The sequence below is a fragment of the Engraulis encrasicolus genome, chromosome 23 (genome assembly GCF_034702125.1).
Source record: "Engraulis encrasicolus isolate BLACKSEA-1 chromosome 23, IST_EnEncr_1.0, whole genome shotgun sequence".
NCBI lineage: Eukaryota > Metazoa > Chordata > Actinopteri > Clupeiformes > Engraulidae > Engraulis > Engraulis encrasicolus.
In genome coordinates this window covers 19,159,819-19,174,221 of record NC_085879.1, presented here as the reverse complement: position 1 = coordinate 19,174,221, position 14,403 = coordinate 19,159,819, and the positions used below count along the sequence as shown (strand labels likewise).

The window sequence follows — 14,403 nt, the reverse complement described above, 5'->3', positions numbered from 1 at the left end:
ATTGTATAAGAAAAGGCTGCACTCTTGCTAATTCTCTTAACTAAAAACTTTAATGCACGATGGTCAGGTTCACACACCGAGGACAGTGTAACCTGGACATGGTCTATTAAATGTTTTAGTCAACAGAATAAGCAAGAGAGTGTGGTATTTTCTGCTCTATCTGATTACTTTTCTTGGACACACGCCACACACACCTTATAAGACAGCAACAACTATCCCTGACTTTGAGCCCCGCCTACGGTGGAAACAGTATTGAAGAACACAGGTTTTGTGACTTCTGTCTAGGTAAATTAAATTGAGGGCAATTGTTCCCTTTGTTATGTGCAGTGAGTGAACATTGTTAATCAGACTTGGTCATAGGCCTAGTGTTAACTTGGGGCAAGTGGTAATCCTACCCAAAGGCCAAAGGCCAAATGCTTTCCTATTTGACGGATTACCCAGTACTTGAGATTTAACCTAGTCCCTCAGTAAACCAGGGGTGTGACTAATATTAAATGGATATTAATTATCACCATAATTAAGGCATTCGTTTTTTAGTGACAAGTTTGAATGTAGGTCAATGTTTGTTTTTTTTGTCATCTTATTTCATGTTGTACCAAAATACTCAGTGATTTTTCCATTTAGCCCTCTTGGTATTGAAATTAAATAGCACTGCCTTAAGATATCAAGCTTGTTAATTGGGTATAGCCATAATTCGATAGGACCTTTGAGATCCAATTAAACATTTTGTCCTTATGATCCCCTAAATGTCCAATAGAGCACAAGTATAATTTTAAAGACTACATTCAAGAGGAAAAAGACATTTTACATACATGGCAAAGACATTTTACATTCTAATTTCTGGCTGTGATGTTAATCTTTTGTGACGGTAGTACTCTTTGGTACAAAAATAGATGTGAAGTGAATGATAAGAAATCTAAGGCCCTTTTCCAAAGTCATATAAACCTTTTCCACGATGAAAACCAAAACATGGCCGAAAGATGGTCGGCTGTTTTTAACAATCTGGTATGATTAACTCTATTAAAACTGAATTAATGATGTCACAAGAGTGCCTTGGATTTATTTCTTCTCCTTACTCAAATATCCAGTCTCATAAAAACCTCCCGACTACACAAAAGACACAAGAGTAATGGAGTAAAACGAACATGTTTAATTTAATGCTTCCCGTTCCACGACCCAGCCCACCCCACCCCTCATGATTACACGCGCACACAAACAAACACACACACACACATACAAGCACGCACACACAAACACACACTTAAAACACGTATAGAGGCCCCAGCACCCGACCATTGTCCAGTGACCTGCAGCACTTCAGGCTCAGTCAGTGCTTGTGTCTGGACGGCAGAGTTTGCTCCCTCCCTCTGGCACACGCAGCCCTCCCTCCCTCCCCCCTCCCCCACTCCCAGCGTCTGTGGTTTTGTACAGTATGAGTACGTATGTGTGTGTATGGATTAAGGTTTAAGAAGCTGTTAAAATGGCAGAGGGGGTCCCTTAACGTCCCCTCCACACCATGTTTCTTGTTTTTTTTCCTCCTTCCCACATTCTCTGTGTGAATACATGGGTGAGTATGTGTGTTGATGTGCGTGGGAAGAAAGTTTGTGCGCACACACTGTCACACACACCCACATTTTCCCGTTCAGTTCTTCAGCCCCTCTGTTCAGCGAGGGTCGCCGTTTTTGCATTGTCTCATGTCCGCAGGATGACCATTGTAAGAAGACCTGCAAAACAGAGGAGGAAATACCATATTAAATAGTATATGCAGTAATCATAAGTAATAAAAGAGCTTCATCAACACACATTCACCATCACTGCGTGCATCAGTCAGAAAACAGTAAATGTATGTGTATATGACACAAGGCATCTCTAAGTGAATCACTTTCAAGCATGTACTTGGAGGGAACAATGGAAGATGTCAAAGGTTAAACGTTTTTCAGGTTTTATTCTGGTGGAGAAAAATCCAGGTTAGCACTGCACACATCTCTAGCCTGCTCTTACGCCATGTCCTAACTTAAAGCAACGCCACTGACTAAAAGCAACAAGTCGTTAAATTGTCATGCCGACATTGACAGTTGACGGATTTGCGGTTAATATCCATAACGTCACAAAAGGTAGAATCTACGGATGTCAACATGGACATCGAACCCATTTTGTTGCCTTCAGTCTGCACGCCACTTGCAGTTAGGACGTGGTGATATAAGGCCTACGCAAATGAGAATGGAATGGCCTTCATTGTCACTATGAACACTATGAACACGTACAATGAGACTGAAACAGGGGTGATAGCAGTCCGGCGCCGCGCCGGAAATCCGGCGTAGGGTGGCTGTAGAAAAAAATTAAATCTTTCCCCAATATTAATAAAATGATAAATTATCGCGTGGGCCTTCATTAATGTACGGTGAAAATAAATGAGCGCGCAACAGCCAGTTGTAAGAGACGTGAAAGGAACCCAATGAGCAGCAGCCCACAATATTGTATCATCCCGACACCTTAACAGCTGTAACATGTAAACAAAAATATCCACTCACCACCAGCACCACTGGCAGCTGAAGCAGCATTGCAAAAATTAGCAATACAATGTTAGCACAAAACCGCATGGCTTGCTTGCTTGCTTTGTGATTTGGGTGTGTTAAACCATGTGGATGTAAGTGGAATACTTGTAAAGTTTTGTGATAAAGACAACGTTTGAAGGTAAGGCGATTTGGTTATTATTTGCCCGCTGTATGTTGGCGTGTCGCCTCATGCTTGGAAATCATTGAGAGAATATATAGACTCGGCTGTCCCATTCATGTGCGCTAAATGACGGTGCAATGTTGACAAACTTTGATGGAGGTAGAAGTAGGCCTAGTTTCTTTCGAAAAAGTTTGTATGCTGAAAACGGTAGGCTAGGCTATGCCAGTCATGATACTTTTGCTGATGCGTTGCGTTATGTTGTCTGTATTGGAATAGCCGCGGATACCATTTGCAACATGTCCAAATGATCATGGAATGCTTGAAATTGGATCGCTAATGTTTCACATTTTCACAACTAGTGTGTGACTGCTTTGAAATGGATTGAATCGACCAGTCTGCATAACGGATGTATCAAGGTTTACAATTTACCACTTAAGAATGATTTTGGCATTGATTTGGACTGTTGATTGAAGGATGGTCTTTTGCGTCATTCCCAGACAACCCATGTGTCAAAAACTGATTTCAGAGAGATGTTCATAATAGTTTTGCTGACTGATCCAACCAGTGCGCGCTCTGTCACAGTCGTGCTGAGTGAAACTCGAACAGCCTTGCACAGGTTCACCCCTGTCTCTCTCGCGCGCTCCCTCATCGTAGCCTGTCTGCGTACTCGAATCGAATTATTCCACGCACGATGCACAGGTTATCTTGCCTGCACGCTCTCACTGGTATTGTAAAAAAGGGTGATACTTTAGCTGCACTCCTCGCGGGCAGGGAGCAATGATCAATATCAGACACTCCCATCATGAATTTCATGTGGCCAGGCCACCGTGTCCTAGACATGCAGCGAATGTTCATCTTATTGTCATGCCCCTGGGCTATTTTCAAGTAGTTTAATTCGGTCTTTGTTTTTGTTGTTTTCTGTTGTTATCTTTGCAACTCATACATTGTAATGTGTGCACGAGTGGTTTTCATGTCTTTTAATTGACGACAAGCCATTGCGAAAGACACGCAGTAGTCACACAGTAGTCAGGTAGCCGGTTCCGACATCTATGGAGTCCGAAATTAGCGATGTGAACGTGGGCCTACACATCAGTGGCGGCTGGTAGTCTGTCAAACAGGGGAGGCTGTTCAATTACAATTATGTCCAGAACGCAAAAAAAAAGGGGGGGGGGGGGGGGGTCAATTTTGACACACATCTTACATTGGTCCTGAGCCACATATGGCCTCACACACTAAAGGACTCTTGTTGAAACAAATGTGTTAATCATTAATCATTATCCCTCTTGTAGCCTATTCATAGGGAATTTTTTTTTTTTTTAATTATTATTATCATTAGGCCTACCTTCGCCACATAATGATGTGATTGAGTTTGCCTTCGTGCACGCACGGCTTAATTTACCACTAGAGGTCGCAAAATCTTTAATTATTTACCAGACATTGCCAACACAGTAGGAAACAAGGACTCGCCACTCACGGGACTTGGCAGTTAACCAGTTGGTCAGACACCACGAAAGCTCAAAAGAAACGGTTGTTCTTCCCTACCTTTTTCACCAAGTCAATATTAGGCAGTGCTCTGCGCTGCTCCTTGATATTCCTTTTCTCCTCATAAGGACGACTGGAATTCGCCAGAATGTAATCCACAATGCTTGGCATTTTGCATAGCTCTCTGGCTTTCTTGCAAGCTAGCCCTAACGAAAAGTAGGCAACTTCAACTTTTGAATTGGGAGATTAAAAAGGATAAGGACGTGCCACTATTAAGACTTTATTCAAAACACTAGGTTTACAAGAATATGTACACAAAACTGGAGTACACCGCAATGAATAGCTTCCCCACTGGTTACCACGACGAAACTTCTCAGTCAAATTAATAACATATCCGCATTTCTAAATGAAATCAAATACTGTAGCCTACTGACACGGGGTTCACCCAATCACAAGTCGGAGCTCCAGTCTCCGGTCCCTCCCCCCTCCTCTCTCTTCTCCATTCACTCCCAGTGAGGCTCAGTCTCAAAATCAAAAAAATTTCACGGCAATAGCCAATGACCGTTTAGCATTTTGCCATTGAAAAATCATACAATCCCACATGCCATTGAAGTCCATTGAGACTCGACTCGCTTGCGTTGTCATGAGCGGAAAAAAACTCGTGCGACTGCGGGATCTTATTACAGATTGGTTTAATCTCTAAGTTGAGCACATGCATTTTCTATGGAGCTGGGTCTGAAATAGCAATGTTATTAAGTCGTGTAAAGCATTAGTTTACATACTATTCTCCGTGATTTTGGACAGGAGGCGGCGCCTCCCTTGTACTCAAGGAGGAATCGCCTCTGCTACACATGTAGCCAATTATGCGCTTGTCCCCTAAATATTCCTGTAAATAAAGGGCGTTTCCCTACAACGGGAAGGCAGGGGTTGATGGATAGACCATGGGTCCATGAGTATCTAAACATATATCAGGAAGTAGACATGTTATATGAACAATGCCCCAATGAAAATGAAATGAATCAGCACACAGGAAAAGTAGCCTATTTACAGTGTCGTTACTGTACTTTGTAGTAGTATTGCCCCCTACTGACCTGTAGCCTAGGGTGTGGCTGCTGCTACATAGGCCCCTATGCAGCTTTGAGTTAATTCATGTGGTAAAATATGTGGGCTACCATGTTTTCAGAAATGCATTCTGGTGTTGAAATGTTGCATTGTGGTTCAATACCCACCTCAATAACTATACTGCAACATCACAAGCCTAGAATGGTTTTCTAACTGCATTCGTTGGTAGGCCTATTCGTTTTTACAGCTAGAATTGAACGTGGCCAGTTTCTTTCAGTCAATCTTAAGGGATATAGCCTAACAAGATGAAAATCATCTGTGTTTTCGTGAATAACACTAGACACGAGGCAAAAATGAAAGCATCTCAAATGAGCATCCCAAAATTGGCCTTGTATGTGACGTATGAGAGACCCCCGCGCCGTCCGCCATTGGAACAGGAAAAAAAGTTCAGGCTCAGGATTTTTTTTTACTATCACCCCTGATTATGTCATTTAAAAGTATTGCTTAATTAATTGGTTATCACCTCTTTTATTTTAGACAGAGTAGTTACTGTGCTTTGGCGTAGTATTGCCCCCTACTGAACTGTCTTGGTATGGCTGCTACATATGCAGCTTTGGGTTAATTAAATGTGGTAAAATATGCACCATGTTGTCAGAAATGCATTCTGGTGTTTCAATGTTGCATTGTGGTTCAATACCCATCTCAATAACTATGCTGCAACATCTCAAGCCTAGAATGCACTTCTAACTGCATACATTGGTATTCGTTTTTACAGCTAGAATCGAACATGGCCAGTTTCTATCAGTCAATCTTAAGTGCTATAGCCTACTAAGATGGGAATGATCTGTCTTTTCGTGAATAACACGAGGCACGAGACAAAAATGAAAAACTCAAAAACGAGACTATTACATTTTTGAATAATGGGTCAAAATTAGGCCTAGCTACATTATGTCACATATGCAGTAGGGCCTATGTTGTCGTCGTCGTGTCCCCACCCTCCGAAAAAAGTTCAGGCTCAGGATTTTTTTTCACTATCACCCCTGCTGAAAGCAACAGACTTCTTCAGTGCAAACAGCTAGCACTAGTGTCCTCACATTGTTGATGTGAAACATTTCAACTTAGAAGATGGATTGCACCAACACTTATACCTCTTTTCCACTGATGGTTTTCTGGTAGGCCTACAGCTCGACACAGCACGACTCGGACGACACTTTTTGCTTTACGATTGAGCTGTGTCGTGCCTATTCAAAAAGCAAATAATTGGCGTAGGAGTCATGCTGTAGGCCTACCAGAAAAACATCAGTGGAAAAGAGGCATTAGACAGAACTGTATCAGTACAATCCACGTTCTGTACGAAACAAAGACCACGTTGTAATGTTTAACTAAAGTCTCTGTGTAATGTTGTGTGGTAATATGGTAGTAAAGTCTTTTAAGGACTAGTAACGTTGAAATGACGAAACAGTGCATTATGAGCCTAACAGGGTTGTGGCTGTGCTCTATGGTTTAATGGTCAGAGAGCACACATTTGGTACCCTGAAGGCCTGTGTTTGAAGCTAGGTCAGGAAGCTGCCCTTCCCTTCACTACAATGACAACACTGTGGTGATGAGGAACCTAGATTCACTAGTTTAAAATCCAGTGCCACATATTCCAAATTGCCTTGTTTTACCAGTCCAATTCAACCAGATGATCATTCAACCAGGCAATCACCTGATAGAATTGGATGAATTAAGCCATGTCATTTGGAATATGTGGCACTGGATTATGAAACTAACGAATCCAGGTTAGTTACCACAGTAAATCAGTTACCAAAAATGCGAACATAATAATAAAAATAAATGTACCTAGAACATAAGCAGCTACGAGTTTCTTGTTAACACTTATGTGGAGGTAGACAGGCACTGTGGATTCCTGCTCGCCCAGCGTGGGGAGCATGAGGGCGGCCATGCACACCAGCCCCAGCAGCACCGTCAGCAGGCTGGGCCCGCCCGACACCGCACGGCTCTCTGGAACACACACACACACACACACACACACACACACACACACACACACACACACACACACACACACACACACACACACACACACACACACACACACACACACACACACACACACACGTTATACACATTTTATTATACGGCCCTCGAGAATGTTGCGAGAGCATCCATTCACTTTCAATGGGCAGCCCCAACGTTCGCTGGTCACTATTTTTCTATAGTGCCCGCAAATAATGACCGCTGCCAATGGCAACGAGTTTTGTCACTTCAGAGATCACTCTGCAAGTAGATCGGTCACATCTACAACTGATTCTTGATTGTGGAACGCACTCACTGCAGTTGCAATGTGATGCTCCCCGGTAACGAGCTACTAGGCTACCCAAAAGTTTCCCAAACTACGCAAGACGAATTACAACAACACTAAGAATGCTCATTCAGCGATTTAATTCATGTCAATTTTGTCTCATCCTGATTCATCAGCAACCCCTGATCCCTGAATGTTGGCCCACCTGACACAATACGGCTCGCTCTGTGTAATACAAACATACAGGTGCACGCAACAAGAACAAATGTGAGGGGTGTACTCACTTCTGTGACACTGTACGTACATTAATACAAATAAGCCCGCTTAACACTGCATGGCTCTCTGCGCAACATAGTCATGCATACACACACACACACCAAGACCATATTGTGCATATTTTGCATCAGACAAATATTATACACAAAACACACCAAGGAAATACACACAACGGCACAAAGTTTGTGGGCAGCTACGGTTGGCTAGAACGCCTAAGCTAGTACTGAGTGCAATTGGTTGTTTTTCTGGTGGTAAACAGTCCTTCTGGCTTTGTTTACTACAAAACACAGGAGCCCACAAATGCACAACATCAAAGCCGTTGAAAAAAACTGTTCAAAAACAGATGCCAAACAACTATGACAAGAGGAACTTGTTTAACCTCTTGGGTAATCACTACAAACAAGACTGATACTGTATCTGGAGACGTCGGAGTGTGCATGTGACTTCTCTTCCACAGATAACCAGTTACTTGGTCATGGGGATAATCTAGGAGGTCTCCACTGGGATTGATGGAGCCACGGGTTGTTTTGACCACAACTCTGAATGAATCAGTTTGGTAGCATTTTCTACTCCGTCCGCCATGTTTAAATCAGATCACTGCTAGGCCTTGGCCATGGCTCAAGCGGCCGTGCTGTTACGGCCGGGGGGGCCCAGGTACAATTCCAGCCCTAGGTCATTTCACTTCCGACGACATTATCCTTCCCTGTCTCTCTCCCATTACTTTCTTGTGTCTCCTCTCAAACTGTCCTGTCCAAGCAAGAAAGACCCCCCCCCACACATTGTTTGCAGAGAGAATATCCAACAGGATATGTTGTTGAATCTTTAATAAGTTTCAAAGAACAGTAAGTGTAAATCCAGTTGCTTACATGTTTGCTATGTTTGATATCACTGCACCTTGGAAACCTCTGTAGCTTTAGGACTCAAGCGGCCAGGCTTCAGCCTCAAGTTAGAGTGCATGCTTCCAACAATGGGCACTACTGACACCTATCACTGGACAGACCTCAGCATTCACAGGCTGCATCCACAACAAACATCTGATGGAGACTTGACTGTGAATTGTGTTTTTCCCTGTTTTACAGAGTTCGGGCGCTTGCTTGTACTGGAGATAATTCAGTTTGGAGTAGACTGAATATGGCCCAAAATGAACTGACCTAGTTTAGTATTGGGACCAAGTAAGTGACAAATTTCTAGGAGTTGCAAAAGTCTTAGGAGACGGTATCACTGATGTCAAGCAAAATAATTTGGCTCATCACAGCACATTATGAGCAGCCATTTTCTGGCCTGCCGCTTTCCTTTGACTTATGGCACCATCTTGTGGCGTAAAGTGGTACTGCACTTTCCCCCCATTCACTTCACTTGCAATTATCTGCTACGCATGATGCAGTGGCTGACTGCCAGAAGATTCACCTTAAATGTGTTATGCCAGTTAGTCACTCACTTGACTCGCAATGAGGTAGCTGCATTGAAACCAAACCAAAAGTATTTAGTAGCTATGCCTTTTTAGAGGGAAAGACGCATGCAGGACCGGCCCTGTCCCGTAACTCCTCTGGCGTTACTGTACCTGGGTCAGAATTTCCTCCGACCCCCTCAGTAGCGGTGTCCTCGGCGGGCGGCAGCGTGAGCGTACCTGTCTGGAATGCGGTCTGCTCGAAGAAGACAGAGTCGGCCAGCTGCTCCTTCATGCGGCGCTCGTCGTCGTGGGGGGCGCGGCCCGAGTGGTGGGCGGGCGAGTCCGATGAAGAGGAGGCCACGGAGGAGGAGGAGGGCAGGAGGGTGGCCATCACCTCCTTGCGGCCCAGGGCCTTGCGCTGGCTCTGCTCCGACACCTGCAGCCGGAACTTGTCGATCACCCCATAGTGGCAGGCGCGCACGTCCCGGTGCCGGATCACGCTGCACGCAATGGAAATTGTAAAGGACTGAGTGACTGAGTACGGAACGGTTTATGCAGACACCAGTCTTTACTTTTTTTTACTTTACCTATTCCTTTTTGCCTTTCATTTACTCAGAGATGTTTTTTTTTTCTCTGAGAACAACTCTTTTTAAATAATATCATTTTTTAAATATAAATGTGTTTTTGCATGTAACAGACAAAAATGGAGACTTGGCTTTCTCCTTCCCTCTACACTGCCTCCCACAGGCTAAGTATATTAATAACAGCTCTACTACACAGCACAATAAACACTTGTACTGATGGCCTCTCCTTTTACATGGGAAGAAAGCAATACTTACATATCAACACAGCATTGTGGTTTGACAGCTCCTGTAGCATCCACCACCGCATACTTGTTTGGCGCTGTGCACAGTACTGGAAAGACGAGACAAAAACACAATCGTCCCTCATTCCCAATCAATCTTATCATTTCATATTTTTAGGACTTTTGTCTTTTGTGATATAATATCTTTTGTGATTTATGATAAAAAACACTTAAGAACGGGACAAGGAACAAGTCGGGGAGACAGAGATGGGGTAGGTGTTGAGATATGACCCATATGACTCGAACCTGGGTCCCCATGGGCATGCAACCTCAGGCCGCTGCGCCACAGCACACCCTAAAATGCCATGTTTACCATATAATATGTTTATGCCATCTCAATGTGCCCTTACTTTTTAATTGACTTACATTTGGGCAGATCGACTGAACTGAGACAATGGAGATGAGTTGTAAAGCAACTTTTTGGAGCTGCTTTCTTAGCTCCATTGACAATCATTATGCTCAGATGACAATAAGGACCTTCACAGTCATAACAATAAGCTTATTGGTTTACAAATGACTCTGCCTTGTTAGATGTAATGTCAAATAGAGGTTTTGGTAACACTTTATTTTAGGGCTCACATGCTAGCTACTAATACATGCCTAATTACTGTCCGTATTAGTGCGTTATAAGACAGGTGTTGAGCAAAATCAATGATTCGTTATGCCTGTATTGACAAACTTCTTGTTCTTTGCCAGTGAAGCCTTTATTGGTATTGAACATTTTCTTGATATAATTAATTGCCCTTAATTTTGCTTAACACGTGCTTTAAATGTCACTTATGCAGGCAGTAATTAGGCAGACATTAGAAGCTAACAACCTAAAATAAGATGTTAGATGTTTTCTTTTTGTGATGTCCAAAAACTCACCTTTGAACTTAAGGGCAAATTCGTAAGGGTTGTAGAGGGTGAGCACCTGCTTGTGAGAGGCCTGCTCGTCGGCATAGAAGAAGAGCTCGGTGGGGAACACGAACACGGGAAGGCTTCCTTCCACCAGGTCAGGCTGCCGGCTCTGTTGCTGCATTGACTCGAAGCTGCCCGCGCACGTTCAACTCTCTCTCTCACTCTCTCTGTCCTTCCCTCCTGTCCGTCTGGCCTGCCTCGTCCCCTGAACCGTCCCGGGTTAGGAGGTGCAACTCTGCCACCTGCCTGAGCAGTTCTGGGAGCGTCTTCTAGCTCTACTTTCAAGGCTCTGAAGGTGTGGGAAACCTTCCTCACCCTTCAGATACAGCATGTGGTTCCTCCCTTTTTCAGCTCCTTAAAACCATGTCTCTCTTGGTCCCTGTGTGGCCAAACACAGACAATGGCAACATTTAAAGAAAAAAACCCTAAGGAATCTAGGATACAAAAGGCATGTAATTGACACACAAATGTACTATGATACTACACTTTGAAAGTACATTGTAAGGCATAACCTCAATAGTGTTTGCTGCTTCCAAAACAAGAACGTACTAAGTAAGCTTAACTAGGTAGGAAACTGTCAAATTTGACACTTCCTGCTTTTGTTTGTCCTCCAGACAGCTAGATTCACCGTAAAGAAACATCAAAAACCGCTGAAGCAGCACATTGTGAAGATATATGGAAAAATAACCAGGATACAAGTAGGCCTACAACTCTATGGGACCATTAACTTGACCTCATGGTCGTCTGAGCTATACAACTCTCCAAGGGCTCCACGTGGCTACTCACGTGGAGGTGTTTACAGAACACTGTATATAACAGGAAAACTCATTGCCTCGCTGTTTATCGAAGAGAACAAAGAGACAGTAAGCAAAGAGACAAGGCGAGGCCAATGGAGTCTATCTTCGACAGAAGCACTCATTCCCCCCACTATAGAAAAACATTCTGCCAACCAGAATTTCTTCTCAAGTTCTTCTGAAAATGCTTGATTTCCGATTACATGCTACTTTAAATGCAATATACATAGTTTAGTCTCCATGTGTATCCCTCCCTGAAGACATAAACCTAGTACTGTTATTACACAGCTAGGAGGGGGTCATACAGGGTAAACTGCCTTCGTTAAAAGGAGTAGACCCGTGTAACATAACATGCCAAGAATGTTGTTTAGCAGCGACGTTTATTGTTTGAGTTGTGTACGTGTGGGTTACATTTAGGTCGAACACCCACAAATTAACCACAAATCCAGTTTCAGACGGTCATTCCGTAATAACAATAATACATGGCAAGTTTAGCAGCTGTAACACAAGGCTAACTGTATACGGGTTGTTTACATATTCATTTCTAATCAGATACCCTACAGGGTGAAGTAAAATAAATGTTGGTTACTCTAAAGTGCTTCACTGTTCCTGTCCAAAGAAACAACCTCTTGCCATCGTTAGATAGCATTGTTATTTTCATACTAGTCAGATACCAAGAACATAACATAATGTCCAAGGAAACAAAACGGAATTACAAAATGGGAGCATAGTGAAAATAAAAACAGAGGCCTGTTTTTAAATGGACCCCGGGAATGATTTAGATATTTACATCAATATTTACATTTTCATATGGCGTACTTGCATAATCTTACCTCCTCAACGGAGCTGCCATAACCAAAACAACTAGCAATATTTGCTAATGTAGCTGGCTAGCCAACATTGGGTGGACAGCAAGAGAGGAAAATAAACAGTGCTGGCTAGCTGATAGCTGGCGAGCTAACGAGGTGTATGTTTTCAAAACGTCCGTAAAGGATGTATGATCAAACTATGTCATTCCCGTGTCGCTTAATGGTCGACATCCTCAAAACAGACTTTTAAAAGCATACGTACCTCTCCCGTGTGACCATGTACAGAGCTGTATAATATTCTGTCAATCCCACCCCGTTTTTTCTGTTTTCTTTGTCAATATGCTGCAGATTGCTCCGTGGACGCTGGGATACTGGAGGCTCAGGAATTCCGCCAGAGCAGTTCAATGACGTAATCAACGTTCGTACACTGATGTGCATGCTACTTCACTAGTCTAAACTGCTAGACTAAATTGGGACATAAATCAGGCTTCTAAGATAACATGAGTGGTAGGTGAATGATTTTCCAGTGTTTTCTTCCTTGATGCAAGACGTGGCGTCTTCCCCAGACATTGCAACTTTGACAGTTTGTCAGGATGCCACACTCAAGTAAACGCCTTCTCCCGAATCCCTAAAATGTATCCCATCAATGTTTCCACTAACTTATTCATTTGAATCTAGCCACCCAGGACGAACCCGCGCATGTAGCCTTTTCGCATAGGCCTAACATGAGCAGCTAAAATGTGTCTGCTGTCAACGTGATAATGCAGTAGTGTGACATGTGCTAATATCACACATTTAGCTTGGCTAATTCAGTCCCACAAAGTTTGAACAAGAAACTGAGACACACAATAAAAGAAGAGAACAGGCTGTGCCGTCTGGTTTATTCAATCAACAGCGAAAGAGGAAGTCATGTGCATGAACGGAAAGCTTCAATAAGTTATTAGTTTCCTCAGTGATCTCCCTAGCTAAGGGCCATTGTCAACCATGAGGTCCTCCTGCTCCTCTGACTAGACGTCTGCTGCTTGCTGCTGATACTGCACACACAGGTTACTAATTGGGGGAGGGGTTGGATTTTGTTATCAGTTATTTTCACAATTAAGAATGATGGCGAGTGATCCGACAATTTTATTGTCTAAAACAAGGGAGGTTTGAGCAGTGGACGCACACACAGCGTGGGAATAATGGTGCACATAGTTGTTAAAACATGTCGTTGGTAGAGGAATAGTAGACTGCCCACGCCGTCCACTGTTCACACACGTTTGCACAGATAGGAATGCATTTCCGTTACATAGATAATTCAAGGAACAGGGAACGGTTGAAGAAATCATAAAATCGTGAGGAAGCCATCATGGTCCCGCAAAGCAAATGCTATTCTGCTTGAGGACGTGCATGCACGCATTGCATTGGGACAACTGAATTAATATGGCGCTCCACAGTGTACTTTCGCGGAGGAGATAAAGAGTCGGGAAAGGTTGAAGGGAAGGCTCAATTATTATAAAATTCGTACTGTGAACCAAGCAAGCCCTCCCCCACCCCCACCAACACAGACGGGAACATGGGAGGAGGGGTGTCCTTTATGATCACACGTTGACTTCATTCACAGCACAAAATAAAGCCATATAATGCATTCAACGTCGGCATACAACGTTTATAGACAAGCAAAGAGATCGACAACAAGTATTCAGAGCATTATCTGAAATGTATGACCATAATTACTTTATGTCCAGAGCAAACACGGACAGACCTTCCTCTCGGTAGATCTCCGATTCGCCAAGATCGGAGAAATGAACATTGGGCGGCTGAGAAACACTTCTCCCGACCTCATTGCATATTTATGAGGAACA

The 14,403-nt window shown here is 43.3% G+C and overlaps 1 protein-coding gene across 4 annotated transcripts; it reads right to left on the bottom strand.

Moving 5' to 3' along the window:
- Positions 1-1,398: 1,398 nt before the first annotated feature.
- mospd1 (motile sperm domain containing 1) lies at positions 1,399-14,363 on the bottom strand. Of its 4 annotated transcripts, none has more exons than XM_063189812.1 (6): positions 14,276-14,363; positions 10,924-11,335; positions 10,031-10,106; positions 9,363-9,691; positions 7,063-7,224; positions 1,399-1,724 (listed from the first exon to the last, which is right to left on the bottom strand). In XM_063189812.1, the coding sequence occupies exons 2-6, from the start codon at positions 11,075-11,077 to the stop codon at positions 1,693-1,695; spliced, it is 753 nt and encodes a 250-aa protein (XP_063045882.1). In that variant the 5' UTR covers positions 11,078-11,335; positions 14,276-14,363; the 3' UTR covers positions 1,399-1,692. The 4 variants fall into 4 exon arrangements, with proteins under 4 accessions (XP_063045882.1, XP_063045880.1, XP_063045883.1 ...); XM_063189810.1 differs by lacking the exon at positions 14,276-14,363 and adding an exon at positions 12,822-14,252; XM_063189813.1 differs by lacking the exon at positions 14,276-14,363 and adding an exon at positions 12,822-14,242 and having other exon boundaries at positions 9,429-9,691.
- Between the last annotated feature and the right edge of the window lie 40 nt (positions 14,364-14,403).

Coding starts and splice junctions, on each gene's coding strand:
- mospd1 (XM_063189812.1), bottom strand. CDS start 11,077: ATGCAGCAACAGAGCCGGCAGCCTGACCTGGTGGAAGGAAGCCTTCCC. Junction 7,225..9,362: donor CGGAGGAAATTCTGACCCAG/GTACAGTAACGC, acceptor TGTGTGTTCCAG/AGAGCCGTGCGGTGTCGGGC. Junction 1,725..7,062: donor CGTAGCTGCTTATGTTCTAG/GTACATTTATTT, acceptor TCTGTTTTGCAG/GTCTTCTTACAATGGTCATC.